The 20,618-nt window shown below is 51.4% G+C and overlaps 4 protein-coding genes across 11 annotated transcripts in view; 1 reads left to right on the top strand and 3 right to left on the bottom strand.

The window, feature by feature from the left end:
* Positions 1-695: 695 nt before the first annotated feature.
* Positions 696-6,655, bottom strand: LOC310921510 (class I histocompatibility antigen, F10 alpha chain-like). Of its 7 annotated transcripts, none has more exons than XM_083881656.1 (8): positions 6,628-6,655; positions 3,221-3,484; positions 2,744-3,019; positions 2,255-2,527; positions 2,066-2,173; positions 1,932-1,967; positions 1,780-1,812; positions 696-1,340 (listed from the first exon to the last, which is right to left on the bottom strand). In XM_083881656.1, exons 2-8 carry the CDS (start codon positions 3,471-3,473, stop codon positions 1,324-1,326), a joined length of 996 nt encoding a protein of 331 aa, XP_083737782.1. In that variant the 5' UTR covers positions 3,474-3,484; positions 6,628-6,655; the 3' UTR covers positions 696-1,323. The 7 variants fall into 7 exon arrangements, 5 of the variants coding, with proteins under 5 accessions (XP_083737782.1, XP_083737778.1, XP_083737779.1 ...); XM_083881652.1 differs by lacking the exon at positions 6,628-6,655 and adding an exon at positions 4,799-4,917; XM_083881653.1 differs by lacking the exon at positions 6,628-6,655 and adding an exon at positions 4,799-4,917 and having other exon boundaries at positions 696-1,337.
* Positions 6,656-7,280: 625 nt separating this feature from the next.
* LOC310921549 (uncharacterized protein) lies at positions 7,281-8,797 on the bottom strand (the record flags this gene model as incomplete). The annotated part of the gene is made up of 2 exons (XM_083881714.1): positions 7,281-7,736; positions 8,097-8,797. 2 exons carry the CDS (start codon positions 8,795-8,797, stop codon positions 7,436-7,438), a joined length of 1,002 nt encoding a protein of 333 aa, XP_083737840.1. The 3' UTR covers positions 7,281-7,435.
* A 470-nt stretch (positions 8,798-9,267) lies between these two features.
* RING1 (ring finger protein 1) lies at positions 9,268-17,874 on the top strand (the record flags this gene model as incomplete). 2 transcript variants are annotated; one of them, XM_083881711.1, is made up of 7 exons in its annotated part: positions 9,268-9,345; positions 12,827-12,948; positions 13,112-13,150; positions 13,585-13,800; positions 15,586-15,900; positions 16,590-16,764; positions 17,745-17,874. In XM_083881711.1, 7 exons carry the CDS (start codon positions 9,268-9,270, stop codon positions 17,844-17,846), a joined length of 1,047 nt encoding a protein of 348 aa, XP_083737837.1. In that variant the 3' UTR covers positions 17,847-17,874. The 2 variants fall into 2 exon arrangements, with proteins under 2 accessions (XP_083737837.1, XP_083737838.1); XM_083881712.1 differs by lacking the exon at positions 13,112-13,150 and having other exon boundaries at positions 12,827-12,987.
* A 1,968-nt stretch (positions 17,875-19,842) lies between these two features.
* Positions 19,843-20,618, bottom strand: part of VPS52 (VPS52 subunit of GARP complex) — a 30,878-nt gene continuing 30,102 nt past the window's right edge. Inside the window, exon 19 of the mRNA XM_083881678.1 lies at positions 19,843-19,993. Within this exon, the coding sequence (XP_083737804.1) occupies positions 19,847-19,993 (147 nt within the window). The 3' untranslated portion in view covers positions 19,843-19,846. The remainder of the gene's footprint in view (positions 19,994-20,618) is intronic.

The raw sequence follows: 20,618 nt of genomic DNA, 5'->3' as shown, positions 1-20,618 counted from the left end.
GAACTCGATGTCATTGTCCAACTCCTCCTGTGTCCCCTCCCAGGTGTCCCCGGTGTCCCCGAGCCCCTCGTGCAGCTCCCAGGGGAACACCTGGGCTGCCTCACAAAGGTCCCTCGAGCGCCGCAGCAGCTCCTGGGGCTCCTCCCCACCCTGTCCCCACCCGGTGGCCGCGGCCGAGGGCAGGGACACCAGCTTGTCCCCAGCTGTCCCCTCCCGGCTGGGGAGGGTCTTGTCCTGCAGGTTCCCGGCCAGGCCGGTGGCCTCATCAGTGTCTTCCTTGGTGTCCTCCTTGATGTCCTCGTTAGTGTCCTTGTTGGTGTCATCGTCACTGTCCTCATCAATGTCCTCGGTGGTGGCCTCAGCAACGTCCATGTTGGTGTCCCCATCGGTGTCCTCGCCGATGCCCCAGTCACTGTCCCCATCGCTGTCCCCATCACTGTCCCCATCGGTGTCCCCATTGTCCCCAGTGTCCCCATCCCCACTCCTGACTCCCAGAGAGGAACTGCCAGACCCTGGAGGAGGGCACTGGGATTTATTCCCTGCAGCAATGTGGGGTTGGATGGTGGTTGCTGCTGCCCAGTTCCCAAGAAGCATCTCCTGTGGAAAAGGCCCTTGGGGGGAATTCGGGCCAGGCCTGAAGTCAAGTCCACACACCACACACAGCACGGCTCAGCTCAGCAAGGAGAGGCAAGAAGGGCCTTTGTAGGATTAATTCCAGCACAGGTTTATTCCAGCACGGCCAAGGGAGATCAGGAACAAAGATCAGCCCTAAACAGAGGTCAGGAACCAAGGGTTTGAGGGCACTGGGCAGGACAAAGGGCAGGGCAAAGGTCAGTGACCCAAAGGGACAACGGGGCCGGTCACCAGGGGTACCATCACCAATGGGAATGCAGGGAAAGGAGAAACAGGAGAACTGGGAGCACTGGGGACACCAGGCTGGGGTAGGGCACAGAGTGTCACAGGGCACTGTGGGGGGAAGATTTCTCTCTCAGCCTGGCTGCAGACTCTGGGCTGTGTTCCTCCAAGGGGAGGCCCTGGATTTTTCCCTGAGGGGTTCAAGGGACTCTGCAATTGCCCAAGCAGGATTTATTGCCCAAAGCAGGATTTATTGCCCAAACCAGGATTTATTGCCCAAAGCAGGATTTCACACCAGAACTGAAGCATTGGGAATAATCGTAGTTCCCGGCTTTAAACCATTGGAAAAGAGTAAATTGATGCGTCAGCAAGAGCTGTGGGGTGGGTGGGAGCAGCAGGGTGAGCTCTGCCGGCAGCTCTCGGCTTTCCTGAGAAGAGGAAGGGGCTGGATCCAGCTCCGTGGATTGCTCAGGCAGTGACTCCTGCTGGGATGAGAGAGGGTCACGGTGTCACCCTGTCCCTGTCCCCAGCCCACAGGATGGGCCTGGCTGGAGTCCATGGAGAGCAGGAGCTGCTCCAGAATCCCACCTGATCCCACCCCAATCCTGCCCCAGTCCTGCTCCATCCATCCCAATTAATCCCACACTGGAATCCTGCCTTGATCCACAATCCCACCTGATCCCACCCCAATCCTGCCCCAGTCCTGCTCCATCCATCCCACCTGATCCTTGTCTGGAATCCAGCCCTGATCCTGCTCCATCCATCCCACCTGATCCCGCTCCAGACTCCAGCCCTGATCCCACTCCCCAAATCCATCTGATCCTGCTCTGGGCCCCTGCTCTGATCCACAATCCCTCCCTGATCCCAGTCTGTCCATCCTGCCCCGATCCCCCTCTGGAATCCCACCCTGATCCCGCTCCACACCTGCGCTCGAGCCGTTGGTTCCCACATCTCTTACTGCAAAAAGAGAAGATCCATGAGATCCCAGCAGGGATCACAGACCAGGATTAACCCCAGGATCCACCCTGGGATCTGCACAGAGGGGATCCAGAGCTGGATCCACCACTGGGACTCACCGGCTGCCATGTCGTATCCATCCCTGTCCCTCCTCCCTGTGGAAATACAGTGGGATCAGCGTCAGTGGCACAGGATTCCTGGAACGATGCCGGGTGGATCCGTGCCCCTTCCCGACCCCCATCCCGTGTGTTACCGGATTGGAGCTTCCAGACAATGAATCCAATGAGGCCAGTGAGGATGAGGATGGCAGCGATGACGGACACAGCGACCACCACGGCGAGATTCCCGCCAGATGTCGGCTCTGGGAAATGCGGGATGGTGAGGAGGGGAAGGGGAACCCCCGTTTGGGAATTCCCAATAATTCCCACATTGCCAGGCTCACCCCAAGCGAAGATCCCGGGCTCCGGCATTCCGGGATGCTCCACCCGGCACCGGTACTGCTCCCGCTCCTCCGGCAGCGCCTCGATCCTGGCCCAGGTGTGGAAGGTGCCGTCGCTGTTGGGAACGATCCCGCCCCACTCCGTCTCCTGGTCCCACATTTCATCCCCCTTCAGCCAGTTGACTGTGATGGTCCTGGGGTAGAATCCGTAGGCGTGGCAGGACAAGATCAGCGTCCCGTGTTCCTCTTTTCCGGACACGTGGACATCAGGGGGCTCTGGAATGGGATAACGGGGAGAGGCGTCCATGGAATTCCATGGGAATGGGATGGGGGTGAGATCTGCCCATGGAATTCCATGGGAATGGGATGGGGGTGAGATCTGCCCATGGAATTCCATGGGAATGGGATGGGGGTGAGATCTGCCCATGGAATTCCCACAGGAATTACCGTGTTCTCCAATCCTCCAATCCCAAATCCCAAATTCCCACCCACCTTTGCGCTCCAGCTCCTTCTGCCCGTATCTGATGAATTTCTGGAGCCATTCAGGGCACTCGTGCCTCAGGTAATTTGCCAAACTCTCAGCCGCGGTCTCGTCCTGTTCCCAGCGCCTCCTGGTGATCTCAGCAGTGCCGTCGGCCGCCACGAATCTCCTGGATCCCAGATCAAAGGAGAGGAAATCCCGCCCATTGTAGCCATCCCGGTAGGATCCACGGACACTCCCGTCAGACATGAGCTCACAGCCATAAAGGTACTGCTTGGTGTGGAGACCTGGGGGGATTGTACCCACAGAGACCCCTGGAATTGTGTCCCAGCCCTATGGAGCCCCATCCCAGCCCTATGGAGCCCCAGAGTCTGATGGAGACCCACAGAACCTCATCCCAGCCCCTTGGACCCCATGGATGCACATCCCAACCCCATGGGATGGAACCCCACAGATCCCATCCCAGCCCCACAGATCCCCCCACTCACCCCTGCTCTGGTTGTACCGGTCCCGCAGTGTCTCCAGGCTCCTGGCAGCCACGTGCTGGCTCCTCACACTGATCTGGGTCTCCTCATCCCAATATTCCGGCTCGACTCCGTCCTTCATCCACTGTGTCAGTTGCTCCGCCCGGCCCCGCTCGCTGTCGTAGCGTGTGATGGGGATCCCATCCACAAACCCAATGTCCATGTACTGGGGGACCCCCGGGCTGGGCTCTGACACTGCCACACTGAGGTAATGCATGGAGTGGAGAACTGGGGGGACACGGAGATTTGGGGGGTCATTGATCAATAAAAGGGGAAACTGGGAGAGCTGGGAAGGGGTTTGGGGATCCCAGGGCCAAGGAAAGGTTTTGCAGGGCTGGGAGAGGTGGGATGGACAGGAAAGGGTGTGCAGGGGGGTCCAGTGTCCAGGAATGGGGGCTCAGGGGGGGTCCAGTGCCCAGGAATGGGGGCTCAGGGGGGTCCAGGGTTATGGAATGGGGGCTCAGGGGGTCCCAGTGTCCAGGAATGGGGGCTCAGGGGGGGTCCAGTGCCCAGGAATGGGGGCTCAGGGGGGTCCCAGTGTCCAGGAATGGGGGCTCAGGGGGTCTCAGGGTCCAGGAATGGGGGCTCAGGGGGTCCAGTGTCCAGGAATAGGGGCTCAGGGGGGTCCAGTGCCCAGGAATGGGGGCTCAGGGGGTCCCAGTGTCCAGGAATGGGGGCTCAGGGGGTCTCAGGGTCCAGGAATGGGGGCTCAGGGGGGTCCAGTGCCCAGGAATGGGGGCTCAGGGGGGTCCAGGGTTATGGAATGGGGGCTCAGGGGGTCTCAGGGTCCAGGAATGGGGGCTCAGGAGGGTCCCAGTGTCCAGGAATGGGGGCTCAGGGGGTCTCGAGGTCCAGGAATGGGGGCTCAGGGGGTCCAGGGTTATGGAAGGGTTGGGGAGGGGGTGCAGGGACTGGGAGAGGTGGGATGGGGGTTCCAGGGGATCCCCAGTCCCAGGAAAGGGGGTCCAGGGGGGTCTCAGGGTCAAGGAAAGAGGGTCACAAGGTGGGGACACCTTGGAATAGGAGAATTGGGGGTCCTTGATGCAGAAAAAAGGAAGGGGACGGGGCTGAGAAAAGCAGGAATGGGGGTCCAGGGGCTCTCAGAGTCAAGGAAAAGGGGGTTATGGGGATTGGGGAAGGTGGGATGGATGGGAAAGGGGGTCCAGGGGGTCCCGGTGGCCGGAAATTGAGATTTAAAAGTGTCCCAGTGCCCAAAAATGGGGCTTCAAGGGGAATTTCCTTCCCCAAATTCGGGGTACAGGGGGGTCCCAGTGTCAGATCAGGGGGTACAGGGGGGTCCCGGTGCCAGATAAGGGGGTACAGGTGGGTCCCGGTGCCCGATAAGGGGGTACAGGGGGTTCCCTGTGCCAGATAAGGGGGTACAGGGGGGTCCCGGTGCTGGGGAAGGGGATGGAGGGGGGTCACAGGACCCAAATTGGGGGTTCAGGGCGGTTCCCGTGCCCGGAAATGGAAGTTCACGGCGGTCCCGGTGCCCGGGAATTGCAGTTAAGGGCGGTCCCGGTTTTGGGGGTCCCCACTCACCTCTCGTGGCGCCCCCGGGGCCCCCCAGGAGCCCCAGGAGCCCCAAGAGCGCCCCCAGACCCAGCGCTGGAGCCATCGCGCTGCTCCGCTGCGGCCCCGCCCCCAGAGCCGCCTCCCGCCCCGCCATTGGTCCCGCTATTTCACACCCGCCAATCGCCGCCCGGAGGTGTGAGTGACGTTACCGGTCGCTGGGCAGATCCCGGTCTCGCAGGTTGGGACGCGAAAGCGAAAGAGACCGAGGGAGGGGACGGGGAATTCCAGAGAATTCGTTTGGGGCTGGAAAAGGGGGGACAGGGGGGTCCCGGTGCCCAGAAATGGGGGTTCGGGGGGATCTCGGTGCCCGATAAGGGGGTGCAGGGGGGTGTCCATGGGGGATAAGGGGGTGCAGGGGGGATAAGGGGGTGTCCATTGGAGATAAGGGGGATAAGGGGCTGTTAGAAGGGATTAGCGGGTGTCCATGGGGGATAAAGGGGTCTCCATTGGGGTTAAGGGGGTCTCCATTGGGGTCAAGGGGCTGCAGGCGGTGACCGCCCGAGGCCGCGCATGCGCCGCTTCCGCCCGGAGTCCCGCCAGACTCGGCCGCTGATTAGGCTCCCGCTAAAATCCCGCGACAAATATCGCGAGAGTAAAACTGGCGCCGCCATCTTTGTAGTTACTCTCCGCAGAGACCTTGAATGGGGAAAATGCGCCTGAAAACGCCAGGATTGAGCTGAAATACATCGGAATTACGATAAAGAGCCCAAATTCAGCTCGGAGCGTCCTCCAGGAACCCTCTCCCGGCGAACGGTGCCCATTTCCGGCGCGAAGCGGCGCCGCCATCTTGGCTGAGGGCACTTCCGCCCGACCCTCTACAGGCTTCCTCAGACGGGCCGGGCCAGGGGGCTCCAAACACGGCCCCGACCTCCCAAATTCCGCCCAAATCCCCCCAGACTCAGCTCAAACCCTGCAGGGCCCCCGGGCGCTCTGAGGGGAGCCGGGAAACCGCCCTCTCTGGCCCTGAACGACCTCCGCCATTTTGGTCTGGGGCATTTCCGCCCGACCGTCGGCGCTCTCAGGGAAAAGAGTCCTCAAATCCAATTCGGAAACCCCGGATTCCACATAAAGACCCGAAATTGAGCCTTAAAGCCCCAAATCCAGCCTGGAGACCCCTCAGGGGCTCGCCCTAAACAACCAGCACAACTAGCGGCAATACTCGCGAGATCAAAATTGAAGCCGCTCCGCCATTTTGGTCTCGGGCACTTCTGCCCGTTCCACGGAGACTTCAAATCCAGCCCGGAAACCCAAAATTCAACATAACGCCCCGAAATTCAGCCTAAAAGCCTCGAAATTGAGCCTTAAACCCTCCCAAATCCAGCCTGGAGACCCCTCAGGGGCTTGCCCGAAACATCCAGCACAACCAGCGGCAATTCTCGCCTAGTTACACATGAAACCCTCGCCGCCATTTTGGTCTCGGGCACATCCGCCCGTTGCACGGAACCCTCTTCCGGCTGGGAGGGCACGGAGCCTTCAAATCCAGCCCGGAAACCCCAAATTCAAAATAAAGCCCCGAAATTCAGCCCAAAAGCCCCAAAATTGAGCCGTAAAACCCCAAATTCAGTCTGGAGACCCCTCAGGGGCTCGTCCTAAACAAGCAGCACAACCACCTCCCACCCGAGGCAAATCTCGCGAGATCACACATGAAGCCGCCCCGCCATATTGGTCTTGGGCACTTCCGCCCTTTTCCCGAGGTCCTCCCTTACTCTGGCGTGGCAAACAGGCTTCAAATCCAGACTGGAACGTCCAGATCTTCCCAAGAGCTTCCAAATCCACCTTCAAAGGCACAAATTCACCTTAAAAACCCCTCAGCAGCCTCAGGGGTCTGTCTGGTACGGCCGGAGAGGTGCGTCCCCCTCGTCCCGCAGGATCTCGCGAGATCTCACGAGATTAAGTTTCGCCGCCATCTTTGTTATGGGCAGTTCCGCCCTTCCCTCGGCCCCAAAATGTCCCTTTAAAATCTCCCCCGAATTTCTCTAAAATTCCCCTCAAATCCTCCCAAAATTCCACCAGAAATGCCCCCAAAATGCCCTGAATTTCTCTTACGTCCATTAAAAAAAAAATGCTAAAATTCCCATAGATCCTCTCAGGATTCCCCCCAAAATTCCCGCCCCAAATCCCCTCAAAATACCCTTAAAATTCCACCAAAATCCGCTCAAAATCCTCTTAAAACCCACCAGAATTTCCCCCTAAAATCCACCCCGAATCCCCCCAAAATCTCCTCAAAATCCCACCAAAATCCACTCAAAATTGCACCAAAATCCCCTTGAAATTCCCCCAAAATCCCCTCAAAATCCCCTTAAAATCCACATGATTTTCCCTCTAAAATCCACCCCAAATTCCCTTTAAAATTCCCTTAAAATTTCACCAAAATGCCCTTAAAAATCTACCCACAATTCTCTTAAAATTCCACCAAAATCCCCCCTAAAATCCCCCCAATAATTACAATACAAAAGTTAATTATCAGAGTCACAACGTAAAAGCCACTTGTAAAATTTACAATATGTAGAGTCATTTGCAACAGAAAAATGAGTCACAACAATTACAATATAAAGTGACTTGTAACAGTTTAATATAAAATTTGTAACAGTTCCACTTTAAACGTTAATTCCGATATAAAAGTTCATTGTAACAGTTTAATATAAATTCTTTTATAGTTTCAATATAAAACTCAGCTGCAAGAGTTAGGGTTATAATATAAATATATAAAAATAAAAATAGAAACGTTATAAGTTTCAATATAAAAGTTAGTTTTAACACACTGTTGGTGTCCTCGTCAATGTCCTCAGTATAACCCAGTGAAAAAACTGGGAAAATGGGAAAAGAAACGGGAAAAATCTGATTTTTAGGGGTGAAATTGATGGGAAATTGGGATTTAGGGGTACTGGGATGGACTGGGAGGGAACTAGGATAAACTGGGAGGGAAAAAAGGGGGGAAAATGGGAAAAGAAATGGAAAAAATCCGATTTTTAGGGGTGAAATTGATGGGAAATGGGGACTGGGGGATACTGGGATGGACTGGGAGGGACTGGGAGTGAAAAAATGGGGGGGAAATCAGAAAAAATGGGAAAAAACCCTAATTTTTGGGAGCAAAATTTATGGGAAAATTTATGGTGGGGATTGAGGGATGCTGGGATGGACTGGGACAAACTGGGAGGGACTGGGAGCAAAAAACAGGGGGGAAAATCTGATTTAAATCCGATTTTTTTGGGTGAAATTGATGGGAAATGGGAACTGGGAGGGCCTGGGAGGGATTGGGATAAACTGGGACAAACTGAGATAAACTGGGACAAACTGGGATGAACTGGGAGTGGAAAAATGGGAAAAAATTGGGGAAAAATGGGAAAAAATCCGATTTTGGGGGGTGAAATTGATGGGAAATGGGAACTGGGAGGGACTGGGATAAACTGGGACAAACTGGGATGAACTGGGACAAACTAGCAGGAACTGGGAGTAAAAAAACGGGGGGAAATCTGATTTAAATTTGCTTTTTTTGGGGTAAAATTGCTGGGAAATGGGGATTGGGGGATACTGGGATGAACTGGGAGGGACTGAGACAAACTGGGAGGGACTGGGAGGGGAAAAAGGGGGGGAAATGGGAAAAGAAAGGGGAAAAATCTGATTTTTGGGGGTGAAATTGATGGGAAACGGGAACTGGGAGGGCCTGGAAGGGACTGGGATAAACTGGGACAAACTGGGAGAAACTGGGAGTGAAAAAAACAGGGAAAAAATGGGAAAAGAAATGGGAAAAATCTGATTTTTGGGGTAAAATTGATGGGAAATGGGGATTGGGGGATACTGGGAGGGCCTGGGAGGGCCTGGGATAAACTGGGACAAACTGGGACAAACTGGGAAGGTCCGAACGCCCCCCCCACTCCCGCCCTCCGAAGCCACGCCCACACCCACCATATAAGGACAAAACCACGCCTCCAAGAAACACGCACTTTCCCTTAGGCCACGCCCCATCTGAGCACCTTCATTTGCATAAGCACGCCCCCCAACGAAAGCGCGATCTCCCTCAGGCGACGCCCCCACAGGCGCACCTCATTTGCATAACCACGCCCCCAAAAGAAGCGCGCTCTTCATTAGGCCACGCCCCTCATTTCTTTATTTGCATAACCACGACCCCAAACAGCACAAAATAGGCTTCAGACCACGCCCCTTCATCTGCATAACCACACCCACAGAACTATACGTGATTATAACCACGCCCTTAACCACGCCCACCCATCTTCTCATTGGCCGAGCCCAGCGGCACCTCCCATTGGCCGCCGCTCCGCCCGTGACGTCATCAGGCGGCGCCACCCGGAAGCGGCGGCGGCGTCGCGGAGCGCGGGGCGGAATTTTGAGGAATTTTGAGGAATTTTGGGGGATTTTGGGGGATTTTTGGGAATTTTGGGGGTCCCGGGGTGAATTAAACCCCCCCGAGAGGGGCCATGGCCGCCCCCGCCAGCGCCCAGAGCGCCAGCAAGACCTGGGAGCTGAGTCTGTACGAGCTGCACCGAACGCCGCAGGTAACCGAGTTCTGAGGGGAAAAACACGGAATTTTTGAGGGGAAAACCACGGAATTTGGGGGAATAAACTGCGGAACTTGAGGGGAAATAAACGGCGGAATTTGTGGGGAATAAACCGCGAAATTTGGGGAAAATAAACGGCGGAATTTTGGAGAAAAATTTCTGAAATTTGGGGGAAAAAAAAGCCTCGAAACTGAGGAAAATAAACCCGAAGTTTTGGGGTCAGAAATGGAGGGAAAACCCCGAAATTCTGCGGGGGAAAGTCCTGGAATTTGGGGAGAATAAGCCGCTGAATTTGAGTAGGAAAAAACTCCGAAATTGAGGAGGAAAAAACCCTGAAATTGGGGGAGAGAAACACCGAAATTTTGAGGGGAAAAAACCTGAAAATTTGAGGGGAAAATCTCCAGAATTTTGAGGGGAAAACTCCAAATTTTTTGGGGAAAAAACTCCGGAATTTTGAGGGAGAAAGCCTGAATTTTTGAGGGGAAAGACTCCAGAATTTTGAGGGGAAAAATTCCAATTTTTGAGGGGAAAAACTCCGAATTCTGAGGGGAAAAATCCCGGAATTCTGAGGGGAAAAACACGGAATTTTTGAGGGGAGATAAGTCCTGGAATTCTGAGGGGGAAAATCACGGAATTTGGGGGGAATAAACCGCGGAATTTCGGGAGGAAAAAACTCCGAAATTGAGGGAAAAAAGCCCTGAAATTGGGGGGGAAAACACGGAATTTTTGAGGGGGAAAGTCCGAAATTTGGGGGGAATAAACCGCGGAATTTGGGGGAATAAACCTCGGAAGTTTTTGGGGAAAAAAAACTCTGGAATTGCGGGAGGAAAAACGCCGAAATTGGGCGAGAAAACACTGAAATTTTGAGGAAAAAATCCCAAAATTTTGAGGGGAAAACCCCTGAAATTCTGAGGGGAAAACTCCGGAATTTGGGGGAATAAACCGGGGAATTTCGGGAGAAAAATAATCCGGAATTTGAGGGGGAAAACTCTGGAATTTTTGAGGGGAAAAACTCCATAATTTTGAGGGGAAAAAACTCCAGAATTTTGAGGGGGAAAACCACGGAATTTTTGAGGGGATAAGTCCTGGAATTCTGAGGGGCAAAATCCCGAAATTTTGAGGGGGAAAATTGCAAATTTTGAGGGGGAAAAACTCCGAATTTGGAAGGTAAAAGTCCTGGAATTTGGAGGGAATAAAGTGCGGAATTTCGGGAGGAAAAAAAATCCGGAATTTGAGGGGAAAAAACTCCGGAATTGTGAGAAGAGAAACCCCGAAATTGGGAGGAAAAACCCCGAAATTTTGAGGGGCAAAACTCTGAAATTTTGAGGGGAAAACTCCAGAATTTTTAGGGCAAAACCCCTGAAATTTCGGGGTCAAAATTGGGGGAAAAGACCCAAAATTTAGGAGGGAAATAAACCCCAAAATTGGGGAGAAAACCCCCAAAATTTCGGGGTTCAGATTGTGGGGGAAAAAGCCCAAAATTTGGAGAAAAAAACCCAAAATTGGGGGTTCAGAATTTGGGGTAAAACCCAGAATTTGGGGCTCAGATGTTGGGGGAGAAAACCCAAAATTTTGGAGGAAAACTCCAATACTTGGGGGTGTCCAAAATGGGGAAAAACCCCAAAATTTTTGGGGAAAAAAAATCAAAATTCGGGGCTCAGATTTTGGATAAAAAACCCTAAAATTTGGGTTGAAAAAACCCCAAAATTTGGGGACTCAGATTTGGGAGAAATAACCCAAAATCTGGGAGAGAAAAACCCCAAAATCTGGGAGTTCAGATTTGAAGGAAAACCCCGAAATTTGGGTGGAAAAAAAAATCAAAATTTGAGGGTTTAGATTTTGGTGAAAAATCCAAAATTTGGAGAGAAAAACCCAAAATTGGGGGCTCAGATTTTGGGGAAAAAAACCCTAAAATTTGTGTGGAAAAAAATCAGAATTTGATGGTTTAGATTTTGGTGAAAAAAATCCAAAATTTGGAGAGAAAACCCCAAGATTTGGGGTTCAGATTTTGGGGGAAAACCCCAAAATTTGGGACAAAAGGAGGGGGAGGGGACAGGGATGGGGCCACCCCAAAAATGGAGGTGGGGACAAGAGTTGGGTGTCCCCAAAGTGTCCCCAGGGTGTCCCCAGAGTGTCTCCAGGGTGTCCCTAATGTCCCCAGGGTGTCCCCAGGGTGTCCCCAGGGGTTTCCCCTGGGGTGTCCCCAATGTCCCATGGATGTCCCCAGGGGTGTCAGAGTGTCCCCAGGGGTGTCAGGGATGTCCCCAGGGGTGTCCCCAGTGTCCCCAGGGGTGTCCCCAGTGTCCTCATGGCTGTCAGGGTGTCCCTAGTGTCCCCAGGCTGTCCCCAGTGTCCCCAGGGGTGTCCCCAAAGTGTCCCCAGGGGTGTCCCCAGTATCCTATGGATGTCCCCAGTGTCCCCGGGGGTGTCCCCAATGTCCCCAGGGCTGTCCCCAGTGTCCCCAGTGTCCCCAGGGCTGTCCCCAGTGTCCCCAGGGCTGTCACCAGTGTCCCCAGTGGTGTCAGGGCTGTCTCCAGGCTGTGTCAGTGTCCTCAGGGGTGTCAGGGTGTCACAGGGTGTCCCCAATATCCCCAATGTCCCCTGTGTCCCCAGGAGGCCATCATGGACGGCACGGAGATCGCGGTGTCGCCGCGGTCGCTGCACTCGGAGCTGATGTGCCCTTGGGGTGTCCCATGGGTGTCAGGGCTGTCCCCAGGCTGTGTCACTGTCCCCAGGGGTGTCAAAGAGTGTCCCCAATGTCCCCTGTGTCCTCAGGAGGCCATCATGGACGGCACGGAGATCGCGGTGTCGCCGCGGTCGCTGCACTCGGAGCTGATGTGCCCTTGGGGTGTCCCATGGGTGTCAGGGCTGTCCCCAGGGGTGTCTCAGGGTGTCCCATGGCTCTCAGGGTGTCACAGCGTGTCCCATGGGTGTCAGGGTGTCCCATGGCTCTCAGGATGTCCCCAATGTCCCCTGTGTCCCCAGGAGGCCATCATGGACGGCACGGAGATCGCGGTGTCGCCGCGGTCGCTGCACTCGGAGCTGATGTGCCCCAGGGGTGTCACAGGGTGTCAGGGCTGTGTTACTGTCCCCAGGGGTGTCACAGGGTGTCCTATGGGTGTCCCATGGGTGTCACAGGGTGTCCCCAATGTCCCCTGTGTCCTCAGGAGGCCATCATGGACGGGACAGAGATCGCGGTGTCGCCGCGGTCGCTGCACTCGGAGCTGATGTGCCCCAGGGGTGTCCCATGGGTGTCAGGGCTGTCCCCAGGCTGTGTCACTGTCCCCAGGGGTGTCAAAGAGTGTCCCCAATGTCCCCTGTGTCCTCAGGAGGCCATCATGGACGGGACGGAGATCGCGGTGTCGCCGCGGTCGCTGCACTCGGAGCTGATGTGCCCCAGGGGTGTCACAGGGTGTCACTGTTCCCAGGGGTGTCACAGGGTGTCCCAAGGTGTCACAGGGTGTCACTGTCCCCCCAGGAGGCCATCATGGACGGGACGGAGATCGCGGTGTCGCCGCGGTCGCTGCACTCGGAGCTGATGTGCCCCATCTGCCTGGACATGCTCAAGAACACCATGACCACCAAGGAGTGTCTGCACAGGTTCTGCTCCGACTGCATCGTCACAGCGCTCAGGAGTGGGTACGTGTCACCTGTGTCACCTGTGTCACCTGTGTGTCACCTGTGTCATTGTCACCTGTGTCATTGTCACCTGTGTGTCATTGTCACCTGTGTCGCCTCTGTGTCACCCCCTGGGTCTGCACAGGTTCTGCTCTGATTGTATTGTCACAGCGCTCAGGAGTGGGTACGTGTCGTTGTCACCTGTGTCACCTGTGTCACCTGTGTCATTATCACCTGTATAACCTCCTGTGTCACCTGTGTCATCTCTGTGTCACCTGTGTCGTTGTCACCTCGGTGTCACCTGTGTCACCCGTGTCACCCATGTCATTGTCACCTGTGTGTCATTGTCACCTGTGTCATTGTCACCTGTGTGTCATTGTCACCTGTGTGTCATTGTCACCTGTGTCACCTCTGTGTCATTGTCACCTGTGTCACCTGTGATACTGGTGTGTCATTCCCAAATCCCAGTTTTTCCCGTTTTCCCCCCATTTTCCCCATTTCCCCAGGAACAAGGAGTGCCCCACCTGCAGGAAGAAGTCGGTTCCCATTTCCCAAATCCCGTTTTTCCGTTTTTTCCCATTTTTTCCCATTTCCCCATATTTTTCCCCATTTTTCCAGGAACAAGGAGTGCCCCACGTGCAGGAAGAAGCTGGTCTCCAAGCGCTCTCTGCGGCCCGACCCCAATTTCGACGCGCTCATCTCCAAGATCTACCCGAGCCGCGACGAGTACGAGGCGCACCAGGACCGGGTCCTGGCCAAGCTCAGCCGCCTCCACAACCAGCAGGCCCTCAGCTCCAGCATCGAGGAGGGGCTCAAGATGCAGGCCATGCACAGGTACGGGTGGAATTCATGGGATTCCCAAAATTTTTTGGGGTTTTGGGGGGGTTTTGTGGGATTTGGGGTGATTTTTCCCCATTTTTTTCCTATTTTGCTTTGTTTTTTTCCTTGTGTTCCCCGTTAATTTCCCCATTATTTTCCCCATTATTTCCATTAGTTTCCCCATAATTTTCCCCTTTATTTTCCTCATTCATTTCTGTTATTTTCCCCATTATTTTTCCCCGTTATTTTCCCCATTACTTTTCCCATTGTTTTCCCCATTATTTTCCCAAGTATTTTCCTCCATTATTTTTCCCATTTTTCACTTTTCCCCCATCATTTTCCTGATTATTTTCCCCCCGTTATTCCCATTACTATATTCCCCATTATTCCCATTATTTTCCCCATTATATTCCCTGTTACTCCCACTATTTTCCCCATTATATCTCCCATTATTCCCATTATTTCCCCCATTATATCTCCCATTATTCCCATTAAATTTCCCATTTTCCCCACTATTTCCCCCATTATTTTCCCCACATTTCCCACTATTTCCCCCACTATTTCCCCCATTATTTCCCCCATTATTTCCCCTACATTTCTCATTATTTTTTCTATTATTTTCTCCATTATTTTCCCCATTATTCCCATTATTTTCCCCGTTATTTTCCCCATTATTTTCCCATTTTTCCGATTATTTTCTCCATTATTCCCATTATTTTCCCCATTACTTTCCCCATTATTCCCATTATTTCCCCCGTTATTCCCATTACTTTCTCCATTATTCCCATTATTTTCCCATTATTTTCCCCGTTATTTCCCCCATTATGTTCCCTGTTATTTTCCCCATTATTTCCATTAAATACCCCATTATTTTCCCTACATTAAATTTCCCTGCATTAAATTCCTCATTATTTTCCCCATTATTTTCCCCACTATTTTCCCTATTATTTTCCCTACATTTCCCATTAAATTCTCCATTATTTTCCCCCTTATTTTCCCTACATTTCCCATTATTTTCTCCATTATTCCCCTTATTTTCCCCATTATTTTTCCCATTATTTCCCCCATTATTCCCATTATTTTCCCCATTATTTTCTCCATTGTTTCCCCCGTTATTCCTATTATTTCCCCCCTTATTCCCATTACTTTCCCCATTATTCCCATTATTTTCCCCATTATTTCCCTGTTATTCCCATTAAATTTCCCATTTTTCCCACTATTTTCCCCATTATTTCCCCCATTATTCCTATTATTTTCCCCATTATATTTCCCATTATTTTCCCCATTTTTCTTCCTATTTTTCTGTTTTTTTTCCCCATAATTCCCATTATTTCCCCCATTATTTCCCCTGTTATTCCCAATAAATTTCCCATTTTCCCCATTATTTCCCCCATCATTTCCCCCATTATTCCCATTATTTTCCCCATTATATTTCCCATTATTTTCCCCATTTTTTTCCTATTTTTCTCTGGTTTTTTTCCCCATAATTCCCATTATTTCCCCCATTATTTCCCCTGTTATTCCCAATAAATTTCCCATTTTCCCCATTATTTCCCCCATCATTTCCCCCATTATTCCCATTATTTCCCCCATCATTTTCCCCATTATTTTCCCCATAATTCTCATTATTTTTCCCCATTGCTTTCCCCATTATTCCCATTATTTTCCCCATTATTTTCCCCATTATTCCCATTATTTTCCCCATTATTTTCCCCATTATTCCCATTATTTTCCCCATTATTTCCCCATTATTCCCATTATTTTCCCCATTATTCCTGATATTTTTTCCCTGTTTTCCAGGGCTCAGCGTGTCCGTAAGCTGGCAGCCGAGGCCGACTCGGCGGCGTTCAGCGGGGCCGAGGAGCCCCTGGAGGCCCTGGGGACGCCCCCGGAGCCCCCCGGGCCCAGCCGGAAACGTTCCCGCGCCTCCGACGACTCCGGGCCCGACCCCGAGGCCGAGGCCGCGCCGGAAGGGGCGGGGCCGGGAGGGGGCGGGGCCGGGCAGGGCGGGCGGGGCAGCCCCGAGGCCGAGACGGAGGCCGGGAGCAGCGAGATCGAGCTGGTGTTCAGGCCACACCCCCTGCTGGTGGAGAAGGGCGAGTACTGCCAGACACGGTGAGTCTTCATCATCATCATCCTTATCTCCATCCTTATCTTCATCCTTATCTTCATCCTTATCTTCATCTTCTTGTTCCACTTCCTGTTCTGGCCACGCCCCCTGCTGGTGGAGAAGGGAGAGTACTGCCAGACACGGTGAGCCTTCATCATCATCATCATCATCCTTATCTTCATCCTTATCTTCATCCTCTTCATCTTCTTCATTATCCTTATCTTCATTCTCTTCATGGTCTTCATCTTCTTGTTCCACTTCCTGTTCTTGTTCGTGTTCCACTTCCTGTTCAGGCCACGCCCCCTGCAGGTGGACAATGAGGAGTCACTCCCAGACATGGACGTCGTCTTCATCTTCTTCATTCTCATCTTCCTCTTCCTCATTTTCTTCTTAATCCTCTTCCCCTTCCTGTCCCTATTTTTTCTGTCTTCCTCCTCTTCTTCCTCCTCTTCCTCCTCTTCTTCTTCCTCCTCTTCCTCCTCTTCCTCCTCCTCCTCCTTCCTGCTCTTCTTCCTTCTCCTCTTCCTCATTTTCCTCCTCTTCCTCCTCCCTGGAATTCCATGGATTTTTCCCCATTTTTCTATCTGGTTTTTCCCCGTTTTTTTCCCAGATTTTCCCAGCTGCCCCTCCCAGTCCAGAACTCCCATTTTTCCATAGATTTACCTGGATTTTTCCCCATTTTTTCCCTCCCCAGGTTCGTGAAGACGACGTCCAACGCCACGGTGGATCACCTGTCCAAGTACCTGGCCCTGCGCATCGCCCTGGAGGAGGCCCCGCCCCCCGGGCCTGACCCCGCCCCCTCCCTCAGTGACGTCAGCGAGAAGCAGTACACCATCTACACCACCAGCGCCGCCGCCGGCGCCTTCACGGTAACTTCCTGTCTGAACCGGAAGTGGGACAAGATGGTGGGATGGGGAACATGGCCATCGTCACTTCCGGTGATGTCATGGCAGGAACTTCCTGTCTGACATGCAAGTGGGACAAAATGGCGGAGATGGGTGGATGTGGCTTGGGGAACATGGCCGCCGTCACTTCCAGTGGTGTTATAAAGGGAACTTCCTGTTGGAGCCAGAAGTGGGACAGAAAATGGCGGGGCCTGGGGAAGATGGCCGCCATCACTTCTGGTGGTGTCATAAAGGGAATGTCCTGTCAGACCCGGAAGTGGGAGAGACAAAATGGTGGAGCCTGGGGAAGATGGCTGCCGTCATTTCCGGTGGTGTGACAGGTGTCATAAAGGGAACTTCTTGTCTGAACCAGAAGTGAACCAGAAGTGGGAGGGGAATAGAAGGTGGGATTTGAGGTGAAATTTTGGGAGAAATTTTGGGGATTTGGGGGAAATTTTGGGATTTTCTGGAGGGGAAAATTTGGGAAAATTATGGGACTTTCAGAGGGAAAATTTGGGGGATTTTTTTGGATTTTGGGGGATTTTTGGGGTGTTTTTTGAGGGGATTTTTGGGGGGTTCCTGAGGAAAATTTGGGGTTTTTTTGGGGTCCATTTGGGGTTTTTTGGGGGGAAAATCTGTGTTTCTTGGGGGAGAGAATTTGTCATTGTTTGGGGGGGGAAATTTGGGGGTTTTTTTGGGGACAATTTGGGGGGTTTTTTTAGGGAAAATTTGAAGTTTTCTGGGGGGAAAATTTGACGATTTTTGGGGGGGGGGAGGATTTTGGGTTTTGGGGAAAATTTGGGTTTTTCAGGGAGAAAAATTGGGGGTTTTGGGGGGAAAACTCAGAATTTTGGGGCAAAACCCCATCAATTCTGAGTGAAATTTTTAGCGTGTCTTTTGTGTGGTTTTTTTGGTTTTATTTTGTATTTTTTTGTGTGTGTGACCCCCAATTTTTGTCCCTGCAGCCCCTGAACGGGTCCCTGACGCTGGAACTGGTCAATGAGAAGTTCTGGAAGCTCAGCAAACCCCTGGAGCTTTACTACGCCCCCACCAAGGAGCAGAAATAGGGGAAAACAACCCAAAATCCACCCCAGGAGCCCCAAAATTCACACCAGGGACCCCAAAATCCAACTGGGGACCTGGAAATTCACACCAGGGACCCCAAAATTTAGTTTGGGAGCCCAAAATCCATCCTGGGGATACAAAAATCCAACTGGGGAACCCCAAAATCTACACCAGGGACCCCAAAATTCACTTTGGGATCCCAATATTTACCTGGGGACCCCAAAATTTAATTTTTGAGACCCCAAAATTCACCTGGGGAGCCCCAAAATTCAGTTTGGGAGCCCAAAATTTAACTGGGGAACCCCAAAATACACCTGGGGACAAAAAAAAAATCACTTTGGGATCCCAAAATTTACCTGGGGACACCGAAATTCACTTTGGGAGCCCAAAATCCATCCTGGGGATACAAAAATCCAACTGGGGACCCCCAAAATTCAGTTTGGGAGCCCAAAATTCCCACCAGGTACAGGAAAATTTAATTTTGGGGACCCCAAAATCCACCCCAGGGACCCCAAAATTCACTTTGGGAGCCCAAAATTCAACCCAGGGACAGTAAAATTTAATTTTGGGGACCCCAAAATTCATCTTGAGAGCCCCAAAATCCAACCTGGGGGTCCCAAAATTCATTTGGGGATCCCCAAAATCTGGGAAATGCCCCAAAATGCAACCTGGGAACCCCAAAATTCACTTTGGGAACCCAAAATTCCCCAAAATTTATTTGGGGGGACCCCAGAATTCACTTTGAGAACCCCAAAATTCCACCCTGGGAACCCAAAACCCCCCAAAATTCATTGGGGGGACCCCAAAAAACCCCAAAATTCATTTTGAGGACCCCAAAATTCACTTTAGGAACCCAAAATCCCAAATTTGGGGAGGAGCCCAAAATTCAACCTGAGGACCCCAAAAACCCCCCAAAATTTATTGGGGGGACCTCAAAATTTACTTTGGGAACCCCAAAATTCCACCCTGGGCACCCCAGAAAACTCCAAAATTAATTTTGGGGACCCCAAAATTTGGGAGAAGCCCCAAAATTCCCCAAAATTTATTTGGGGGGACCCCAAAATTCCACCCTGGGAATCCCAAAAAATCCCAAAATTCATTTTGGGGACCCCAAAATTCCCCTCCCTGGGGGGGCCTCGAATTTGGGGGAATTTTGGGGAATTTTTTGGGAATTTTGGGGAATTTTTTGGGAATTTTTGGGGATTTTTTTGGGAATTTTTTGGGAATTTTTTGGGATTTTTCGGGAATTTTGGGGTCCCTTGGAGGCCTGGGGGGGGTGGGGACCCCAAAAATCCCCAAAATTCCCAAAAATTCCCCAAAAATTCCCAAATTTCCCCAAAATTCCCCAAATTTCTCCCCCCAGGTGTCACCAGCAGCAATAAACAAACACTTGGAGCCTCCGGATTTTATTTCCTTTTTTTGGGGGGGAAATGGGAATTTTGGGGGGGAAAAAAATGGGATTTTTGGGGGGAAAATTAGGGGAAGAAATGGGAATTTTGGGGGGGAAAATTGGGAATTTTTTGGGGAAAAATGGGAATTTTGGGAGGAAAAACTGGGAATTTTTTGGGGAAAAAAAATCCCGGGATTTTTGGGGGGAAAAACTGGGAATTTTGGTGGAAAAAAACAGGGATTTTTTGGGGAGGAAAAACAAGAATTTCGAGGGGAAAATTGGGAATTCTGAGGGGAATAATGGGAATTTTGGGATGGAAAAAAACTGGGAATTTTGGTGGGGAAAAACGTGAATTTTGGGTAAAAAAAAGAAATTTTTTTGGGAAAAAAAAGGGAATTTTGGGGGAGGAAAAATGTGATTTTTGGTGGGAAAAAAAGGGAATTTTGGTGGGGAAAAAACATGATTTTTGGGGCAAAAATATGGGGATTTTTTGGGAAAAAAAAAGGGAATTTTTTGGGGAAAAAAAATGGGAATTTTTGGGGAAAAAAAAGGAAATTATTTTTTTAATTTCTGGGGCTGTTTTTTGTGCTGAATTGGGGTATTCTGGCGTCTCTAGAAGTTGGGTTTGTGCTTTTTGAGCTCCACCATGAGGTGGTGGATGTTGATGAGGTCGGCGCGGGCCGGCAGCGCCCGCAGCGGCGGCTGCTCCAGAACCTTCTGGAAACGGTGATAAACCTGGATCAGCTGCGTCAGAGCGGCCTGGGAGACACAGGGAAATAAAATTTATATTTTAAATATTTTTTCTGTTTTTCCCAATTTTCCCCATTTTTCTGTCCTTTTTTCCGGCTTTTTTCCGCTTTTTTTCCCATTTTTTTCCGATTTTTTCCCATTTTTTCCTCCCTTTTTTCTCATTTTTTTCTCCATTTTCCCCCCCTTTTTTCCCCACATTCTTCCCATTTTTCCCCATTTTTCTCCTCCTTTTCTCCTCTTTTTCTCCATCTTTTTCCTGATTTTTTTCCCCCATTTTTCCCCTTTTTTTCCCCATTTTTCTCCCCCTTTTATCCCATTTTTTCCCTGTTTTTTTCCCCTTTTTCCCCCATTTTTTCTTCCCTTTTTTCCCTTTTCCCCCTGGATCAGCTGCGTCAGGGCAGCCTGGGACAGACACAGAGAAATAAAATTTATATATTTTAATTATTTTTTCTATTTTTCCCAATTTTTTCCCATTTTTCTGTCATTTTTCCTGGGTTTTTCCTGCTTTTTTTCCAGCTTTTTTCCCTTTTTTTTTTTTTTTCCCTGGTTTTTTTTCCACTTTTTTCACATTTTTTCCTGTTTTTTTCCCATTTTTCCCCCATTTTTCCCCCCTTTTCTCCATTTTTCTCCCCAT

Source organism: Zosterops lateralis (assembly GCF_965231275.1).
Source record: "Zosterops lateralis genome assembly, chromosome: 35".
NCBI lineage: Eukaryota > Metazoa > Chordata > Aves > Passeriformes > Zosteropidae > Zosterops > Zosterops lateralis.
The sequence above is the reverse complement of the archived record's forward strand: the minus strand, read 5'-3'. Positions and strand labels throughout refer to the sequence as shown.

What these genes read in the sequence shown, in the direction of transcription:
- LOC310921510 (XM_083881652.1), bottom strand. Translation starts at nt 4,874, where the DNA reads ATGGCTCCAGCGCTGGGTCTGGGGGCGCTCTTGGGGCTCCTGGGGCTC. An exon ending in CCGGTACAACCAGAGCAGGG is followed by an intron (nt 3,020 to 3,220) that starts GTGAGTGGGGGG and finishes CAATCCCCCCAG; the next exon opens with GTCTCCACACCAAGCAGTAC. An exon ending in TGGATACGACATGGCAGCCG is followed by an intron (nt 1,813 to 1,931) that starts GTGAGTCCCAGT and finishes CTCTTTTTGCAG; the next exon opens with TAAGAGATGTGGGAACCAAC.